This window comes from Littorina saxatilis, linkage group LG3 (assembly GCF_037325665.1).
Source record: "Littorina saxatilis isolate snail1 linkage group LG3, US_GU_Lsax_2.0, whole genome shotgun sequence".
NCBI lineage: Eukaryota > Metazoa > Mollusca > Gastropoda > Littorinimorpha > Littorinidae > Littorina > Littorina saxatilis.
This window is the reverse complement of record NC_090247.1, coordinates 6,722,509-6,742,405: the sequence shown is the minus strand read 5'-3', so window position 1 is coordinate 6,742,405 and position 19,897 is coordinate 6,722,509. Positions and strand designations below refer to the sequence as shown.

General features: G+C 40.7%; 1 protein-coding gene across 1 annotated transcript in view; it reads right to left on the bottom strand.

Annotated features, from left to right (window-relative positions):
- Window positions 1-443: 443 nt before the first annotated feature.
- The window catches only part of LOC138961485 (receptor-type tyrosine-protein phosphatase eta-like), a 49,969-nt gene continuing 30,515 nt past the window's right edge, over window positions 444-19,897 (bottom strand). Inside the window, exons 16-23 of the mRNA XM_070333138.1 lie at window positions 19,483-19,579; window positions 19,074-19,144; window positions 18,796-18,930; window positions 14,243-14,374; window positions 10,430-10,584; window positions 8,426-8,570; window positions 6,590-6,869; window positions 444-4,736 (exon numbers count right to left, since the gene is read on the bottom strand). Coding sequence (XP_070189239.1) covers window positions 4,672-4,736; window positions 6,590-6,869; window positions 8,426-8,570; window positions 10,430-10,584; window positions 14,243-14,374; window positions 18,796-18,930; window positions 19,074-19,144; window positions 19,483-19,579 — 1,080 coding nt within the window. The 3' untranslated portion in view covers window positions 444-4,671. The remainder of the gene's footprint in view (window positions 4,737-6,589; window positions 6,870-8,425; window positions 8,571-10,429; window positions 10,585-14,242; window positions 14,375-18,795; window positions 18,931-19,073; window positions 19,145-19,482; window positions 19,580-19,897) is intronic.

Below are 19,897 nucleotides of genomic sequence, written 5' to 3'. Positions count from 1 at the left end.
GTCATGTCATTTGACCTATTGTTGCGGTTAATTCGTCAGGGGAGGTAACTAAGGCTTGGCTGAATACAGAGGTGGGTTTATGCGGTGAAAACATTAATCTTAGGTCGTGTGACGGCCGTTCACATTCGTTACTTTTCCGGTGTCACGTGATTTACTGCGATAACAACTGTTTGAATACATCAACACATTTTTCGTTATTCAAAGGCTCCGTGGTTTTATGAACTTAATGGAAGAGAAACAACACAAGAAAAAAACGAAAGTTATTAAAGAGATTTACAGATCTTTAATCAAAACGTAGGCTATAAGGGGAAATGGAAACAATGGTTATACAAGCAATTTCCAACATTGACGACTGATGATTCTGCAAGAAATGGTAAATATCTTTCAAAAAGTAAATACTGTCGTAAGCACGAATACCTCATAATACTGATGTTGCATGAGTCTTTCTTTATTTGGCGTTTAACGTCGTTTTCAACCGTTCAAGGTTATATCGCGACGGATGTTGCATGAGTAAGTAAAACCAAATGAATAATGTCATGACAACAAATATAACAGCTCTAATCATGCAGTAAAAAAGGTTCAAAACGCATAATACAATCATGTCATTCAAACATGACCAGATTGAAACACTGAAAGATTACAACAGCAAAAGAACAAGATGTTTTTAAGGATAGTATACCGAAGGCGCCATTTTGGAAAGTTTTCTGACGATTTGGACCTTAAAAAGTTCAAGGGACATTCGCTGTACTGTAATTTAAAAAACACCATTTGCTCAAAACTGCTCCGAAACTATGCCAAATAATTAAATGAAATGTAATCAGCGAGCGGTTTGCATTGCGGGAATTTGCCCAGCTCTCCTGTCAGGAGTCAGGACTTTTGGTCGTCATCATTATTTATTTAGTTTTCATAGATACCCTGCATTTCCTAAAGCAGATCAAGACTGTTGGATTGAGGAAGTCAAACCTACAGTCTAGCTAACGCATGCACATTTCGTGCCATACAAGGCTAAAACGCTTCGAATAACCATAGATCATTTATCCTGGACCGTTAACTAGCTCTCTCTCCCCTCTTTCTCTCTATTACGAGGTAGCGGTCTCTCGCATTTTAGGAACCTACGCTTACATGGCCTTTCAGAAATCAGGGGGATGTCATATCCGGTGTCGATTGTAAACATGGACGAAGTTGCCGAGGTAAGTTCTGAAAATGCTAAAATAAACTCAGCTAAAGTGCATATGGAACATGTTTTTCGATGAGTTTTGTTAAGTTTAGTTTGGAGTTTTGGAAAATCCATTTCATTGTCACCTCCCATTGTCACAAATAACTGGAGCGTGCTTTCTTTTCACTGTCTTCGAATCGCTGGCCTTTCAAACCGGACGCTAAGCGCCCCTGAAAGTCGAGCGTCGTAACCTCGAAGGGTCACGTGACGAGTTGGCGGTCCAGGCTATTTGGTCTATGGAATAACAGACACAACAACATGCACGTTGGAGAATATTGCGGTCTGCTATGACTACCAAACACAGCATTCAGATTTGAAAAATAGAACGCTCAAACACTTATTCTAAGACTTTCTCTGTGTGTGTTTTCATCTATTCAATCCCAAAAACGAACTCTGTAGCTCTCGGCCCAATTTCAAATCTGTATCTCTAGGAATAGCGCATGGAGGCTCAGGGTCAAAAGGTAGGACGAAAACTTGGAGTCGCGCAAAGTGCGTCACAATGAGAAATACAGTCTGGGATTCCCACTCAAAATACAGCCGTTTTCAATTCGAGTCCCTCAGCGCTCACACGTTTATTTTAAGGTATTCCTGGTGTGTGGTCACAAAATAACAACCCCCAAGCTGAACTGCACAGCTTTTGGGACGATTTGAGACAGTTTCTTTGTTAAATATATTCCCTTTAAATTATGAAAAATATGGGCAAATCAGTACATAAAAGCAAGTTTACACAAGCAAATAAAACAACAAGAATTTCAATCTTACATCAAAATAACATCAGGAAAAATATCCACCAATCTATCGATTGGTACGTACATTATAATCAATCAATTGATAAACCAACCACCAATCAAAAAAATCAAAGGCAACAGCTTACATCATTGCAATGATAATTGTAAAAGCATTTACATCTGCTGCAAGTTGTTACAATCAGCTCTCGCTCAAAATAGGACTACCTTTAACTTGAATTATATATCATATTATTACACATAAAATATAACGAAGAATGTAATTAACAAAACACTCGTAAAGCTGTATGAATCATTCCCAAACAGACATGAGTTTTATGGCTAATATCAGACTTAATTGTCCTGATTGACGTTTAAATAGGTCACGCACGCAGACACGCGCATACATGCTGCATCGAACCACACAAAGCTAGTCCTTAGTACGTATCAGCCTGCAGTACTTAAAACCCTATCTCATCGACGCACACACACAAATGCACTCACTGCCATCAGTAGACACTCACGCATAGATCAACTTCGTGTGGATACGCGTGGAAATGTTAATTGACACAGACAATATAAATATTCTCAATGAGACCAGATAGCTTTGTACAAACAATAGTATATAGGCCCTGCATCAGTTCTGATATCGTGTGCCATTCAAAATACAAGAGCATCATGTTTTGTACAAAACAATAGAACCTTTCAATGTTCTTACTTTAGGATTCATCTTCTAATCACCAAATAATGCAATAGTCTTCTTCTTGTGATTTTCTGTTTCTCTTGAGTGCAAATAATCAACATTTTGCATGTTTTATTATCTATGATTTTCTATGAAACAGTTATAACTCTTTAAAAACACAACAATTGCCAGTTTGGCGCCAGTCATCGGAGGATTACTTGCCCCTGTCGTAGGCGAAGAGTACGCGAAAAATTGCCAGCTTGGCGCTAGTGGGAGGATTACTTGCCCCTGCCGTAGGCGAGGATAACGCAAGCGGGAAGACAGCGCTTCGCATCTCTTCTATCTATGTCTCTGGTTTAAGTGAACGATTCGCTTTTGCTGGGTAGAATTCAAAGGACATAATTATATATATACTTATTCAAAACGTTTTTAGTTGTGTAACATTGCAAAAGCAGCATGGCATATATGACCAAAGAGTACAACTGAAATAAGAACGGTGCGGCCTTGAAATCTAAATCAATTACACACTTCCATATTTAAATGCTCTACTTCATAACAAGAAGAGTTCTATGATCGACACAATGTATTATGACAAATATCAGTTTTGATCCTAAAAACCATGGTACGCTCGTCTTGAACATAAAATATGTTCAAGAATGTGTTTTTTCTGTAGCAGACTATGGCCGAGTTAGTTCGAAGTTGATGGTTACATAATACTTTATTTTAACATTTTATACTTATTCTTGGGTATTTTAAGTACAAAACAGCATACACACGACAAGTGAACACTATCATCAACTCATCTCCATTAAATGAATACATAATTTGTTTTTTTTTAAATTGAAACAAAATTAACTGTGTTTCTTTGTTTGTAAACAAAGGAAAATGGACAGCAATAAATGGACAAGGTGAAGTGTAGGCAGAGAAAGGAAGACATAATCAGGGCCGGACTAGGCTAAGAGGAGGGGGGGTGGGGGGGTTGCCAGTGGTGGTCCAGGGGGATGTTCCCCCTGGCGGGGTCAAGGGGCAGAGCCCCTTGTGGGGGTCAGGGGGCTTCGCCCCCTGAAGCTGATGGGTAGGTCATATTCTGAGATAGGAAAATGGTCGCTCCTTGCATGAAACGGCATAAAATAAACAATAATAAAAAATGTTTTAAATAAGTGAGGTACATGTTTAGGCTGGGGGAGGGGGGGGGGGTTGCGCAACCCCCATAACCCCCCCGGTAGTCCGGCCCTGATAATACGTATTTAACTTCATACTGTAATATAATGTTGTTATTAAAGTAACATTACTATAAAAAAAAAAGTGACACATGAAAAGTCATGACTTCAAAATGCAAGTGATGATGGTAATGTGTTGCTCAATTACAAAAAACTAACATACTGAAAACAGGTATTTACATTTGAGCAAATGATCTCGGAATCCGGGAAACAAGAGATAAAAACACACAGATATATACCTTGGGGCAATATGTTAAAATCAACGAAGTTATGTTGATTGCAAAAGCTACAGCATAATTATGGCCCCGCCCAGTAGACAGCTCCAGTAAGGCACCGCTGATATTTTTAGGGTAAATCCCAAACTGACCAACTCGCTCAACAAATGTCAGGTCACAGGGAACACAAATCAAGAACACGTGCACAGTTGTACACCTCTCACTATACGGTGTGTCCTCTACCTTTCGCCTCGATACAGTGGAACCCCTTGTATGACCTTACACAATCTCAAAATCCAGGTCTAAACAAGCAGGGAGTCTTGAAACCGGGGTACATTTACTGAGGTTAGGGACAGAACATCTGAGCATCGTATTAAAAAAAAGAGGGAGTCTTAAATCGGGGGAGGTGGGGGGGGAGAGAGAGAGAGAGAGAGAGAGAGAGAGAGAGAGAGAGAGAGAGAGAGAGAAAGAGAGAGAGAGAGAGAGAGAGAGAGAGAGAAAGAGAGAGAGGGAGAGAGAGAGAGAGAGAGAGGGGGGGGGGGGATGTCCTAGAAGGTAGAAGGGGGGTTCCCTTGTACAGAATCTCCGTCTCTGTCTCTCATGCAGTAGCTGGTCAAGGAACACACAGGTTCTCCGTGCTGGACGCAGATATGGGACCATCATCATAGGCCGTCATGTCTGTCGCAACAAACAGGACAACAACAACATGTTAATTAATGCATGTACACTGGCCAATGGAGTTTCTGCGACAGGCGTTTTGTTTGATGTCATGTCTGTCAGATTTAAACACTTTCATTTTTGTTGTTGAAATATTGATTTGTGTGTAATGGGTTGTGCAGTTCTCGCCTAAGAAATGTCTGCTGACACGTTTATTGTGTAGTTCTCTCGACAACTAAATGCATCATCTGAATACAGTTTATGGATTATCAATGAAACAGACATACATACACACACACAAACCAGAAGGAGTGAGAGCGAGAGAAAAAATTAGAAAGAGAGAGTCGTCAGTAAGTAGTGGTATCGACACGTAGTGATAATGACACGTAGCGCTAAAAGATGTAGTGCTGTCGACACGTAGTGATAATGAACGAATGATAGCAACTCATAGACAAATTATTTGTAGCACTAATCAACGTAGCGATAGCGGCACGTAGCACAAATGACACGTAGGACAAATGACACGTAGCACAAATGACACGTAGCGCTAGCGATACGCACCCCATTTCGGGGGTATTGACGGTTTAATCGCCGATCATGCATTTAACGATTTGATTACCCTCTGCACCGTTTAATCGATTAGCAACTAACACTATGAGTTACAGTTATGCTAAATGTACCCGTGAGCGTATACAGTTTCACTTTAGTATTCAGTTAATTATTGGTAGCGGGACATCTACCAGAACTTACTACGCTCCCAACCAATGAACGACCCCCAAGCAACTGAGTGACGTCCCCTGATATTAAAGTCACACGTTGGGTCGCTCATCACAAACAGTAAAGTTTGCAGGTTATTTCTCGCAATGTACCTGCATTTATCTGGGAGGTTGGTGCTATGATTAAATGGTAAGGCTGTTTTAAAGCCTTCGCGTGTTCTGTTTACATCGTAGTTGTCTTGAAATATGCAAAAACCGTTCATTTCAGAACAGAACTGAAGCTGTCGTCTGCTTCATGTACAGTAGGACAGTCAATCGACTTTCAAAACTAATGCTGCATGGTCCAGCTAGAAATCTGTCAGAAAATAACTCTTCTGCTTTTAGCCGCAGGAAATGTTAGTGTCAAGCATCATTGTTTCGGAATGTGGAGACGATAAGCTACATGCCACTAACACGGCGGATGAGAAGAATCTTCGCAAGTCGAAAGAAGAGGCATAACCTCACTGTGGCACAGGTGCATGAAATCTGTCAGAAACAAGAAATTCCTACGAGGTAGGAAAAACACCCCCGTCAAAGGGAAATAACCTTCTCAGTTGGTGGCAGTGACTGAGTGAGAATGGCTATTTCCCTTTGACCATGAAGATGTCCCTCTATAAGTCATTGTATAATTTTAATCCACCAATAACTCCCTAACCGTGTGTTTGACTGGTCCCAATTTTTGTAAGGACCGTCTCAGGAATGTATAGAACCTGTTCACCAAGTTTGGTGACGATCGGTCCGTTCATTCTTGAGATCTATATGCGAACACAAACAAACAAACAAACAAACAAACAAACACATCGAGCGAAACCTATACACACCCCTATACCGGGGGTGTAAAAAAACACTTTTAGAGTCAAGCTTCATTTTGTTATGTGGAGAAGATAAGCTACATGTCACTAACACGGAGGATGAGAAGAATCTTTTCATATCGAAAGAAGGGGCACAGGCAAGGCAAGGCAAAGGGCGGATGAATACGCTCTGTGGAAAAGTTAGCGCACTACAAGAGTGCGCTAACAGTTTTAAGCGCATTGCCATTAGCAAATCATGTGACACCAGTATTTACTGACAATTATTGTAATTGTTATTGTTGAATTATTGACCTATTCTTGTTCTCACCGTAGACACTCATCTCCACATCACCAGCCTCAGCATATGAGCGAGGCAAATCCTCATTGGTGTCCAGTTCCACCGTGTCCATGTCTGCGGCTTCCAGAGCCAGTTCCTCCAAGTCTCCGTTCTGCAGGCTGCAGCGAGAATCGCCCCTGGCCGAGTCGATGGAAGTGGTGGAGGAGGCGTGGGGGAGACACCTCTTTCCGTTTCCGGTCCCCTCAGACTCTCTCCGTCGTCTCTCCGCCATCAGGAAGCGCGCGCATTGGTGGATGAAAATATACTGGTCCTGGGAAAAAGAAAAGTTGATGGTATCATGGCTAGTATGCAGTTGTTTCCCTTTGACCACAAGTGCAGTACCTATGCGCTATCGCGGTTCCATGTCTACATTAGTCATGCGCACGAGATACTTCCTGACAGGGAGGCTTCGCCTGTAAAGGACCAGATATGGGTTATATAATAATTCGAGTTTTACGCCCTCACTGTTTTTGATGAAATACACAAGTGTTTGCGCGTGTTTACGTGGTATCAGCTATCTGCACTTATGGTAGAATGACCGAGGTCGTTTACGTGCCATTGTGGTGACACGGGGGTGGGACATAGCTTCCGTCTCTGGGTCTGCACATAAAGTTGACCCGTGTCCGTGCCGGCCGGAATTCGAACCTGCGACCTTCCGATCACAAGTCAAATACTCTACCCACTGAGCTACCTGTGGTCCTTGGGCACCCTCAGTAGAACTTTAGAGAAGAGGAATTCAAATACGGCAAACAATTGTATCTTATCTGTCTTACATGTCTAATAAGGGTTTAAGCGATCCTCTGACCTTGACATTACGTGAAATAACATTTCCCATCTAGATGTACATATTTATAATCACACTTAATATAAGCTTAGCTTGTTGTGTGGTCACAAATGTTTATATCGCATATACATGCCACCCTGTATTTCTTTAATAAAATCTTGTTTAAATCAACAGGGGCATGTTCCCGGGTTTTACCCCGACGTTGGATGAGATGCACAAGTGTATGCGTGTTTATTATCATGTTGACCACCTGAACTTTAGAGGGCCCGTGCTGATGTACAGGGTTGTCTTTGTAAGATTCTATTGCGTCTGGCCGATGATTTGTCATTGTTCGTTGTAATTGTCGTTGTTGTTTGTGTTATGTTGTTGTTGTTGTTGTTGTTGTTGTGGAACACGTGTTGAGAGGTTAGGACAGGGCAAGCACAACGATTGGCCTCGTGACTTAATTTGTTTTTAGTCAAAGTGTCACATTTACAGTTAGCATGTCAGTCCAATAGGCTTTCTTTCCTTCAGGCAGTGTTAGCTCATTTGTTTTCGAAATGTGTTCACTCAGGCAAAGAGATGTCTTTACGTTGTTGTTTGAATAACTGTACATGTATTTAAACTGAAAAACACCAACAGTGTCAAATGCCGGTATTCTCATGTTTAACACTGTCATGCATGCCATTATCGATTCTGCTACTTCACTAATTTATTTTGGGAATAATGTTTACTGATATCAGTCGTAAATATTGTTTGCTGCGTTAGCGTTACATATCTTTAAATATCTTTAGCAACACGCACGGTCGGCAGTTTAGAATCGTGCTTCTGACACGTACAACTCGAACCACAATACCATATTACAAGGCCGAAGATATGAAATTTAAGGAGTGTGAACAATATGTTGACGTGTGTTAAAACATCATGTACAGGTATCAGCATTGCCAACCTAAACTTTGAAACGTAAATGACTTTATGACAAGTCATAAATATAACACACAAACAAAGACAAATGAAAGTAAAAGTTGCAAATTAAGAAGCAGGTCATCAGACACAACACTTACTTCTGTCTGGATCATTTTGCCTCGAGACTGACGCATGCGTAAGATGAACCCAAAGATGTCAAGCTCGTCTTTGATTGGACGCTGGCTGATGAACTGCATGGCGTAGTCTATGCTAATGAAGGTGCCCGTACGTCCTACGCCAGCGCTGTTCAGAGAAAGTTTATGAATATGTATCAATCATGCTTGTATCAACTGTGCTTGAGATGTAGTAGCATTCATAAAGTCATTGCGTGAAAAAAGGCTTAAGGCCTTGTCACACTTGACCGGATAGAGCCTCCGAACGTGTAACGGATGACATATTTGTTTATCCGGTGATGTTCGTCAATGTTCGTTTTATGTTCGTTTTATGTCTGTTTTATGTTCGGAACATTCGTTTCATGTCAGGTGATGTGCGGTGTGTCCGCCTGCATCCGTTAGAAAGTTTTGTGCATGCACAAAACTTGAAACGGACAGTGACGAACAAGAATATTCGTTGGCTGTCCTGTGCATGTCCGTTCTGTCCTGTATATCTCCTGTCAGTGTTCGTAATTCCTTCGTTTATATGCTGTAGGTGTACGGGGGGGATACGTTATCCAGTCCGTAGATGGAACTTGAACGCATACGCCACGCATTAACCGGACCTTAAACGAACACCTAACGGACAAACACAGGATGCCTGCAGGATAAACACCGGACACGACGAATAGACAAACGAATTGAAAAACGGATAAAACGTACAGAACTGATGAATACAGCATACCTACAGAATACCTGCAGGACAACTACAGGGGGAGGAACTGCCTACCGGAAGAACCTGATGATCCCAGGGCATATAAAAAGGTTCTTGGAAACTTCCAAATCTGATGTCCGTTATGTGTCCGGTTTGTCCGGAATGAATCCTGTGCGCGTTCTGATTGGCCGGTTCATGTTCGTTTGTTGTTCGTCAATCATTCGGAGACACTTGGCTGGTTGAACTGTAGCCGTGCGTTACATGTTCGTTACCGGTACGTTTCAACCGTTCCATGTTCGGTGCAAATACGGCCGTGGTTTGGATTTTTCTACCGGACTGACCACTTTGCCAACGGATAAACAAATATGCCATCCGTTTCACGTTCGGAGGCTCTATCCGGTCAAGTGTGACAGGGGCATTACGTAGAACCACAGCAATATGATCTACAAGTTTGTAACCCCCCTTGATTGGCTCTATTGACGCCTGTTTTTTACTGCTTGCTTCCCTTTATATAATAAACCGACCATAGAGCGTCGTCGTCTCGAACTTAATATTACACATCTCCTGAGCCGTTTGGAATTCTGGGTAGAAAAATCATTGTGGCGATTGGTCAATGCATTTCGGATCTGGACTACCAACATATTGTCGGTCACACTTGAAATTAATGCTTCTTGAGTGTGGCTCTATCGGTAGAGCGTCTAGAAGGCAAGCCGTTATTTTACCCTATCCCCAACCTGAAACATAAAGACATTCAGAAACGTATATGCTCAAACTAATTAATACAAACGGACCGACAAACCGACAAACAGACATTCACGCACAGATACACACACATACACACAGACATCCAGCCACACACATGTTACAGGGTGGAGAATCACGATCATTGTGTGTCTAATCTGATTTCTTATCAGCAAGACGACTTTCGGCGGATGCGTGTGTTAAAGTTCCATAACTTCATTGTCAGATGTGTAAGCGTGTGCTCTACTTTGAGGAGTGAACTACACTGCCTTCTGGTATACGTTAAAATAAAAGACATATGCTACTTCAACCCCTGTCTTGATGTCTCTATTTAATGCTTCCTGATCTGTGCACCCCTTCCACTCCACACTCTCACACACACACACATCCACCCCACACACACACACACACACACATCACATATACACACAACACTCACAACCCCCACCCACACACCTACAAAGACGACCCTCCCACACAACCCACCCCCCTCCCTCACTCACACACACACACACACACACACACACACAAACACATCCTCCTCCCCTCCCCACCTGCAGTGTACCACCATGGGTCCCGGCTTGTCAGGACGCACGTGCTGGCGTACCACTGTCAGGAACTCGATCATGGACTCGAGGGAGATGTCAGCGGTCATGTCGGGCCACGTGAGGTGATGGAAGTGCACCACCTCGAACGGCTCGCTCTCCTCCTGTTTAGCCAAGATCAGAAGAATAGTCAAAGACTCCTTTTATGAACAACTATGAAAGTTAAGTTTATGGACAGTTTTCGTCATAGACAAAGGAGGCATTCACTGAAACCTCTCGCCTCTAATTAATCGGGCGCAGTCGACTACGCGAAGCATATTTCGCGAAGCAGGCCGCAAGAAACTTTAGCACTGAGTTTTCGGTAAACAACACTTCGCGAAGTCTACTGCGGGCTCAATTTAGGACCGCAGTTTAGGCCTCAAACTTTGCAGACGGGCAGAGAGAACAGTGGCAATGTGTTGGAACTCACACGAAATCGGCGTATGCTGCCTGAATGGCGGGGTAAAAACGGCCATACACATGAAAATCCACTCGTGCTCAAAAATCCATGAGTGAACGTGGGAGTCTAAGCCCATGAAAAAAGAAGAAGAAGAAGAAGAAGAAGAAGAAGAAGAAGAAGAAGAAGAAGAAGAAGAAGAAGAAGAAGAAGAAGAAGAAGAAGAAGAAGAAGAAGAAGAAGAAGAAGAAGAAGAAGAAGAAGAAGAAGAAGAAGAAGAAGAAGAAGAAGAAGAAGAAGAAGAAGAAGAAGAAGAAGAAGAAGAAGAAGAAGAAGAAGAAGAAGAAGAAGAAGAAGAAGAAGAAGAAGAAGAAGAAGAAGAAGAAGAAGAAGAAGAAGAAGAAGAAGAAGAAGAAGAAGAAGAAGAAGAAGAAGAAGAAGAAGAAGAAGAAGAAGAAGAAGAAGAAGAAGAAGAAGAAGAAGAAGAAGAAGAAGAAGAAGAAGAAGAAGAAGAAGAAGAAGAAGAAGAAGAAGAAGAAGAAGAAGAAGAAGAAGAAGAAGAAGAAGAAGAAGAAGAAGAAGAAGAAGAAGAAGAAGAAGAAGAAGAAGAAGAAGAAGAAGAAGAAGAAGAAGAAGAAGAAGAAGAAGAAGAAGAAGAAGAAGAAGAAGAAGAAGAAGAAGAAGAAGAAGAAGAAGAAGAAGAAGAAGAAGAAGAAGAAGAAGAAGAAGAAGAAGAAGAAGAAGAAGAAGAAGAAGAAGAAGAAGAAGAAGAAGAAGAAGAAGAAGAAGAAGAAGAAGAAGAAGAAGAAGAAGAAGAAGAAGAAGAAGAAGAAGAAGAAGAAGAAGAAGAAGAAGAAGAAGAAGAAGAAGAAGAAGAAGAAGAAGAAGAAGAAGAAGAAGAAGAAGAAGAAGAAGAAGAAGAAGAAGAAGAAGAAGAAGAAGAAGAAGAAGAAGAAGAAGAAGAAGAAGAAGAAGAAGAAGAAGAAGAAGAAGAAGAAGAAGAGAAGAAGAAGAAGAAGAAGAAGAAGAAGAAGAAGAAGAAGAAGAAGAAGAAGAAGAAGAAGAAGAAGAAGAAGAAGAAGAAGAAGAAGAAGAAGAAGAAGAAGAAGAAGAAGAAGAAGAAGAAGAAGAAGAAGAAGAAGAAGAAGAAGAAGAAGAAGAAGAAGAAGAAGAAGAAGAAGAAGAAGAAGAAGAAGAAGAAGAAGAAGAAGAAGAAGAAGAAGAAGAAGAAGAAGAAGAAGAAGAAGAAGAAGAAGAAGAAGAAGAAGAAGAAGAAGAAGAAGAAGAAGAAGAAGAAGAAGAAGAAGAAGAAGAAGAAGAAGAAGAAGAAGAAGAAGAAGAAGAAGAAGAAGAAGAAGAAGAAGAAGAAGAAGAAGAAGAAGAAGAAGAAGAAGAAGAAGAAGAAGAAGAAGAAGAAGAAGAAGAAGAAGAAGAAGAAGAAGAAGAAGAAGAAGAAGAAGAAGAAGAAGAAGAAGAAGAGAAGAAGAAGAAGAAGAAGAAGAAGAAGAAGAAGAAGAAGAAGAAGAAGAAGAAGAAGAAGAAGAAGAAGAAGAAGAAGAAGAAGAAGAAGAAGAAGAAGAAGAAGAAGAAGAAGAAGAAGAAGAAGAAGAAGAAGAAGAAGAAGAAGAAGAAGAAGAAGAAGAAGAAGAAGAAGAAGAAGAAGAAGAAGAAGAAGAAGAAGAAGAAGAAGAAGAAGAAGAAGAAGAAGAAGAAGAAGAAGAAGAAGAAGAAGAAGAAGAAGAAGAAGAAGAAGAAGAAGAAGAAGAAGAAGAAGAAGAAGAAGAAGAAGAAGAAGAAGAAGAAGAAGAAGAAGAAGAAGAAGAAGAAGAAGAAGAAGAAGAAGAAGAAGAAGAAGAAGAAGAAGAAGAAGAAGAAGAAGAAGAAGAAGAAGAAGAAGAAGAAGAAGAAGAAGAAGAAGAAGAAGAAGAAGAAGAAGAAGAAGAAGAAGAAGAAGAAGAAGAAGAAGAAGAAGAAGAAGAAGAAGAAGAAGAAGAAGAAGAAGAAGAAGAAGAAGAAGAAGAAGAAGAAGAAGAAGAAGAAGAAGAAGAAGAAGAAGAAGAAGAAGAAGAAGAAGAAGAGAAGAAGAAGAAGAAGAAGAAGAAGAAGAAGAAGAAGAAGAAGAAGAAGAAGAAGAAGAAGAAGAAGAAGAAGAAGAAGAAGAAGAAGAAGAAGAAGAAGAAGAAGAAGAAGAAGAAGAAGAAGAAGAAGAAGAAGAAGAAGAAGAAGAAGAAGAAGAAGAAGAAGAAGAAGAAGAAGAAGAAGAAGAAGAAGAAGAAGAAGAAGAAGAAGAAGAAGAAGAAGAAGAAGAAGAAGAAGAAGAAGAAGAAGAAGAAGAAGAAGAAGAAGAAGAAGAAGAAGAAGAAGAAGAAGAAGAAGAAGAAGAAGAAGAAGAAGAAGAAGAAGAAGAAGAAGAAGAAGAAGAAGAAGAACAAGAAGAACAAGAAGAAGAAGAAGAACAAGAAGAAGAAGAAGAAGAAGAAGAACAAGAAGAAGAACAAGAAGAACAAGAAGAACAAGAAGAACAAGAAGTGTGTTGGAATCTCTGTACTAGGTCCCTTCAACGCGGAAATAAAGGTTACAGAAGGATACAAACTTCAATGGAAGAATGATCGCAGTATAGAAAGCGATCATTCTGCCATTAAAGTTCTATTCCGTCTGTAAACTTTATTTCCGCGTTCAAGGGACATAGTACAGAGGTTACGGAAGGATACGAACTTCAATGGAAGAATGATCGCAGTATAGAAAGCGATCATTCTGCCATTAAAGTTCTATTCCGTCTGTAAACTTTATAGTTTCCGCGTTCAAGGGACATAGTACAGAGGTTACGAAGGAGACGGCCGAACGCTAAGCGCGGAACTGAGACAGGGTGTGTTGTCGTTTAGTGTCGGATGATTCAGATTTTGCAGAGCAAAACGTTTCTGGTACGAAGGCTATCGCGTACATACGGGCAATGGCTATTCGTTACGCATGCGTATCTTACATTCCCGCAGTGACGGGAAACTGCGGGAAATGGAATGTCATTTCACGTACCAACACTACTATAGCTTTCTCGGAAAGGATGAGATACCAGGGGCGAAGTCCGCGATCATGGCTCCAGCATGAATAGGCGTTCGTTTTCTCTGCAACCTCTATAATGTACCAAGTACACGGCGGACTGTTGATGGAGAGATAGTTAACTTGTGAAATCATTGATGATTTTGACCATACAGTGGAAGACCAGCCACACGGTGAATGTGGCACAGACACAATTCCAAAACCAGATAGACTGCTAACGTTCTAAAATGTACAATAAAGGTAACGGTTTTTTTGTGGTCAATATTACACGTTCCAATCACGTACATTTTTTTTATTTTTTTTAAAATTATTGTGGCACAGCCAGACAGTACCAGCATGTTGGAGATGGAGAAGATGGTGATGTTGTAGTCGTTGACGTTGGAGACAGAAATGTTGGTGACCTTCATGTTGTCGTATTCCATCTCTTCCCCTCGCTCTGCCGGCCAGTACTGCTCACACTTGATCTGAACGATTGCAACGAAAAGTTACACACCGACTGGCAGACACACATAATAACAGGCAGACAAAAGGACATAGATAAGATAACATGGGATGAGATGAGATGGGATGGGGTGAGATGAGATGAGATAGATAACATGATATGAGATAAATAACATTAGATGGGATGGGATAATATGAGATAGATGAGATGAGATTAGATTATATAACATGAAATGGGATGGGATACGATGAGATAAATAAGATGGGATGCGATGAGATGGGATAAGATGCGATATATAACATGGGATGAGATAAGACAGATAACACGAGATTAGATTAGATGAGATAGATACTATGAGATATGACAAGTTTAAAATAAGATCAGATGAAATAAGATCATGATCATTTTCGTTATGCATGAACATTGTCATTTTTCTTTCGTAACCACATGATCGCATCACTTACGGAACAAACACAAAGCTTTGGAGTGTGACCACACACACAGATACAGACACACACACACACACACGCACGTACACGCACACGCACACACACACACACGCACGCACACGCACACACACATATATAACTAGAGGAATACCCGGCTTCGCCGGTTTTCATCCACCAGTTTGTGCCCGGGGTCAACTGAATATGCCCACCAAATTTGATGCAGAATATTTACGATATCACAAACAGAACTCTACAATCCACAGGTGTTGCTTTGCGAGCTATAAAGAGCTATAAATATCTCACAACTTCTAAGGCGCACAACTCTGCAGAGTCTGCTGTGAAGGGCGGCGGTAGTCTCCCTGTCACACCTGCCCCCCCGTTTGAATGAACCGAACCATGGATCTTCCAAGCTTAGGTCCCTCCCAGATTCGTGGAATGGGAACAGCACGAAAATGATTCAGTGACCATGATGCCATTCATGATCATATCGAGTCCCATTCATGTTGACGACGCCGAATGTAATCGAGTGCCGACTCACCATAATCACCTATGGAGGCGAAGTCCACTCACACAGGAATGAGACATTTAGAGCTTATCTTTAAGCCCTTTTTAGGCTGTTATGGCTTCTCAGAGGAAGGTCAGAACATACAGACTCAGAAAAGCAGCCATACCACATCACAAACAGAACTCTACAGTCCACAGGTGTTTTCTACAGACACACACAAACACACACACACAGAAGCCGTATATGTCTAAGTGCCAAAAGGTGCTCACAGAACAGAAGACGACTTTGTTTTACAATAAAAATGTTTCTAAAAACGTGTGTCTGCTGAAAATTGGTGTGTGTGTGGATGAATGTGCGAAGAGATAGTGGACATAATTTCGTGTGTCTGACTTGAACGGTTTTGAAGTTATCTTTGTTTAAAGTCAAAAATAACGCCAAAACCGGCCATCTGAAAAAGGACATCGTCGTACCTCGTGTTTTGAATATGCCACAGAAAAATAACAAGAAGCACAAATGAATTGCATTTAGTTTGATTGAATGCCTGAAACATCGCTTTACAGACGAGACCAAACGTCAAATCTAAATCTCGAGAGAATTTTTTTTTTCGATAACCGAATTTTAAGGTGTCGCACGCAAGATGTGTCGTCATCACGGCATACATTTTTCAATCGCAGATATTTACTAAATTTCTTTTTCAAAAACTCTGGAATTGATGTCGACACGTCAAGCGATAACGGTGTATCAAACTGCTGTCTTTCAAGTAATCCAGCAAAGACTGCAGAACTTTTGAACAGCATTTTTGAAAACGATTTGAAAATTTCGTCATATCTTGCGTGCGACAAAATGTTCGGTAATTAACGGTTATTTTCTTTTAAAAACAAAATTTACATGTACAAAGATCTACTTCATCTACGGAACCACGTGACACATTCTGTGTTCAAAATTTGTGAAGAAATCACGAACCACGAATGCGCTATCAAGTGTTGAAATTATGTCGTCAACATCTTTTCAGATCTTGCGTGCGACACCATCTTGCGTTCAACATAAAATGTCACTACCTTATCGAGTTTAATGGGTAAAACTAACTATTTGTTGTCTTAGTTTAATCTTCTTAATTAAAAGCGTAATAAAACCGAACTTCCAAGATGAATTTTAATTGAGATTAGCGAAAGAGCGGGCACGCAAGTCGACCTTAAAGTAAAAGAATGATAACACGAGCGTTTGTCGTGTTGTCTTGCGTGCAACACATTGTCCAAAAAGGAAAATGTATATTTTTCTCAGACGTTTTTTAAGTTGAAACCTTGAAACTTCACACACATTTGGGGTTTAATCGCCCCCATGCATGGTAAAAGTCTTGTTGACCCTTGTCAGATTTCAAGGTCACGGCTGGGTCACATGTGGTTCAGAAAACGGATGAAACATATTTTTTCAGAGATTTTTGAAGCTAGAACCTTCAAACTTCAAACAACGCTTTTGCTTAATGATTGTTCAACATGGAGAATTCAAGGTTGATCCTTGAGAAATGTGAAGGTCATAGCAGGGTCTCGCGTGGGTAAAAAAAAAAAGGAAATTGTATTGAACTTCAATTTATATAAAACCAAAGTCTGGTTGATCTGTTTTAAGATTTAAGGTCAAATCTGTTATTTAAGGTCAAATCAAATAGAAATTTGTTGATGCTTAAATCTTTGAAACTTCCAACAGGTTTGAGGTTTGACAACTTCTGGACTTTGAAATCTGGTATGGTTGATCCTGGTAATATTAATTAGTCAAAACATCAAGATCAACAATTATAAAATAAGCACTTTCACCAATGTCAAGTGAGCAATAGCAGCAAACGTGAGTCTTATAAAGATTATCACTTTTTGTGTGACCTCAACTTGACCCCTCTGAATGCTCTCAATCATGGAAATTGACCACACTTTGATTATAACCAAACAACATCAAAACTTTGGAATGTGTGAAGTTTCAAAGGTGTTGCTTAAAAGGCGTTCGTGAAAATGACAATTGTATGTGTCTGACTTCAATGCGACCCCGCTGCGACCTTGACGTTTGATTTTATCAACCAGACTTTCATCATGTGTGAATGACTTCAAACACTATAAAACTAGTTGAAGAAATTGACAATTTTTCAAAGTTTAAGCCAGATGGCACTGCTGTGACCTTGAAATTTGACAAACATTAACCAGGCGGTCACCTTTTTTAGAAAATATCCTTAAAGGATCTTTAACCTTACTGTGACCTTGGAATTTGATGAGGTTTAATTTAACTTGCGTAGTGTGCCAAGTTTCAAGGCCCTAGCTTCAAAAACATATGAGAAAACCTCATTGAAAAATGTATATGTTTGACCTAAACGCGACCCTGCTGTGACCTTGACTTTTTCAACCAGACTTTAATCGTGTGTGAACATTATACACTAGAACTGTGTGTATTTTCAAAGCTCGTGCTATAAACGCGCTGAATAAATTGAAAATATTCCACATTTGGACCAGATGTGACCCCGCTGTGACCTTGAACTTTGACAAAGATTAACCAGCAGGTCACTTTTAATGAGGTTTTATAAAAATGCTGAAAGTATGTGAAGTATGTTAAGTCTAACTGATCTAGTATTAAAACATGTAAGACGTGACAACGACAATTTTCCACTGTTTGCAAAGGAAATTTAACCTCGCTGTGACCTTGAAATTCAATGTTGTTTAATGTGATGTGCACCATACCTGGAGGTCATTATACTTTGGTTGTGTGCCAAGTTTCAAAGCCCTAGCTTTAAAAACGTGCGAGATAACCTTAATGCTATGACTCAGTGCCGTTTTGAATGATATAAGGAACAAAATTATCGTTATTTGTAAAATCATTTGGGTAAATTTGTCTTTTCTTTTCGTAATTGGGTTCCAGCATCTGTTGTCTTAACAAAAATCACAATATCAGTCGTGTTTGTCAACTTTTATTTTTTAGCCCCTTTGTCCGCTTTTCGTGCGCACCTTTTGGCACTTAGTCATATATATATGTATATCTATATCTATAAATATATAGAGATAGATGACAGTGTATTTTTCGCGTGGCTATAAATTGATTCGACCTTTGCACTTTTACAGTGAGGACAACTTACGGGTCCAAGGAAAGCGTTCTGGACACTGCGGTGACCTTCTAAAAATAGTAACAGAACGCCGGGAATATCCGAAGATGCCCCTAATACCGTACTGCACCATACGAAGGAAGGGAGGTAAACGCTGAAAACACGGAGAAGATAAGGAAGAGTTATGGTACTTGATCCCGAAAAAAAAACCAAAATCGGTTTGCGCTGCGCGCTGAGAGCACGTATTGAAATATCTCATCGACCAGATTTTGTGCAGGGTGTATCTGAATATGGACACCAAATTTGAAGCAGATCCATCGAGAACTTTGGCCGTGCATCGCGAAGACACACACAGACACACACACAGACACAAGTCGTATATATATATAGATACGCACACACACACACACACACACCTTGCCCTTTTCCTTGGGCTGTGTCAGCATGACGATGATAGGCATGCGGTGTTCCCACACCATCCTCCAGAAGTCACCGACAGTGTAGGGCAGGGGGCCCTGGCACGCAACGTACTCGTCCTCCCGATTGTAGCCCTGGTTTGGAGAACAAGGTCCAAAATATATCAGCTAAACTTGTACTAGCAGTATCATGTTCAAAGCCATTTTTATCGAACAAAAACAAAAAACGGTAACAACAACAAAAACAGAAAGATACCTAGCACCAAGCCTATACTGACCGGCACAAAGTTGGCGTTGATGTAATCACTGCCCTCGTCGTCAGCGGTCAGTTTCACACGGCTGTGGTCATCTGAAAACCAAAGACGGGAGTTTTGAACATGCAGAAGGGGAGAAAGAAAGTTTTTCATGAAGACTTCAGTACTAGAACTTCACTGCGGGAACTTGGACGCCACACCAAAACCCAGTTTTTCACCAGCGCAGCAAACGCTGACTCAAATTCAATGATACATACATAAAAAATCAAACAAATTAGAAAAACACTATACACAAAAACAGCAGAACATCACCTTTTCTTCCCTTCTTTTTGTTCAGTGTAGGTGTTCGTGGTGGTGCTTTTTATTTGTTTGTTTCTTTGCTTGTTACATGAGTAAATATACACAATAATTAGGGTCATATGGAAACACTTACAGGCCAGAATATCGGCGTATCGGTTCTTGCTGAGGTTGATGTCCATGAGACTGGCGGTGTTGGGAATCTTCTTGGTCCGTGTGATCATACACAGGTCCTGTGCAACACACAAAAGTTAAAGGCTGTCCTTAAAGCGGGGCGGGGATGTAGCTCAGTTGGTAGCGCGTTGGATTTGTATTCAGTTGGCCGCTGTCAGCGTGAGTTCGATCCCAGGTTCGGCGGAAATTTATTTCAGAGTCAACTTTGTGTGCAGACTCTCTTCGGTGTCCGAAGTCCCCCCCCCCCCCCCCCCCCCCCCCCCCGTGTACACTACATTGGGTGTGCACGTTAAAGATCCCACGATTGACAAAAGGGTCTTTCCTGGCAAAATTGCTTAGGCACAGTTAATAATTGTCTACCTATACCCGTGTGACTT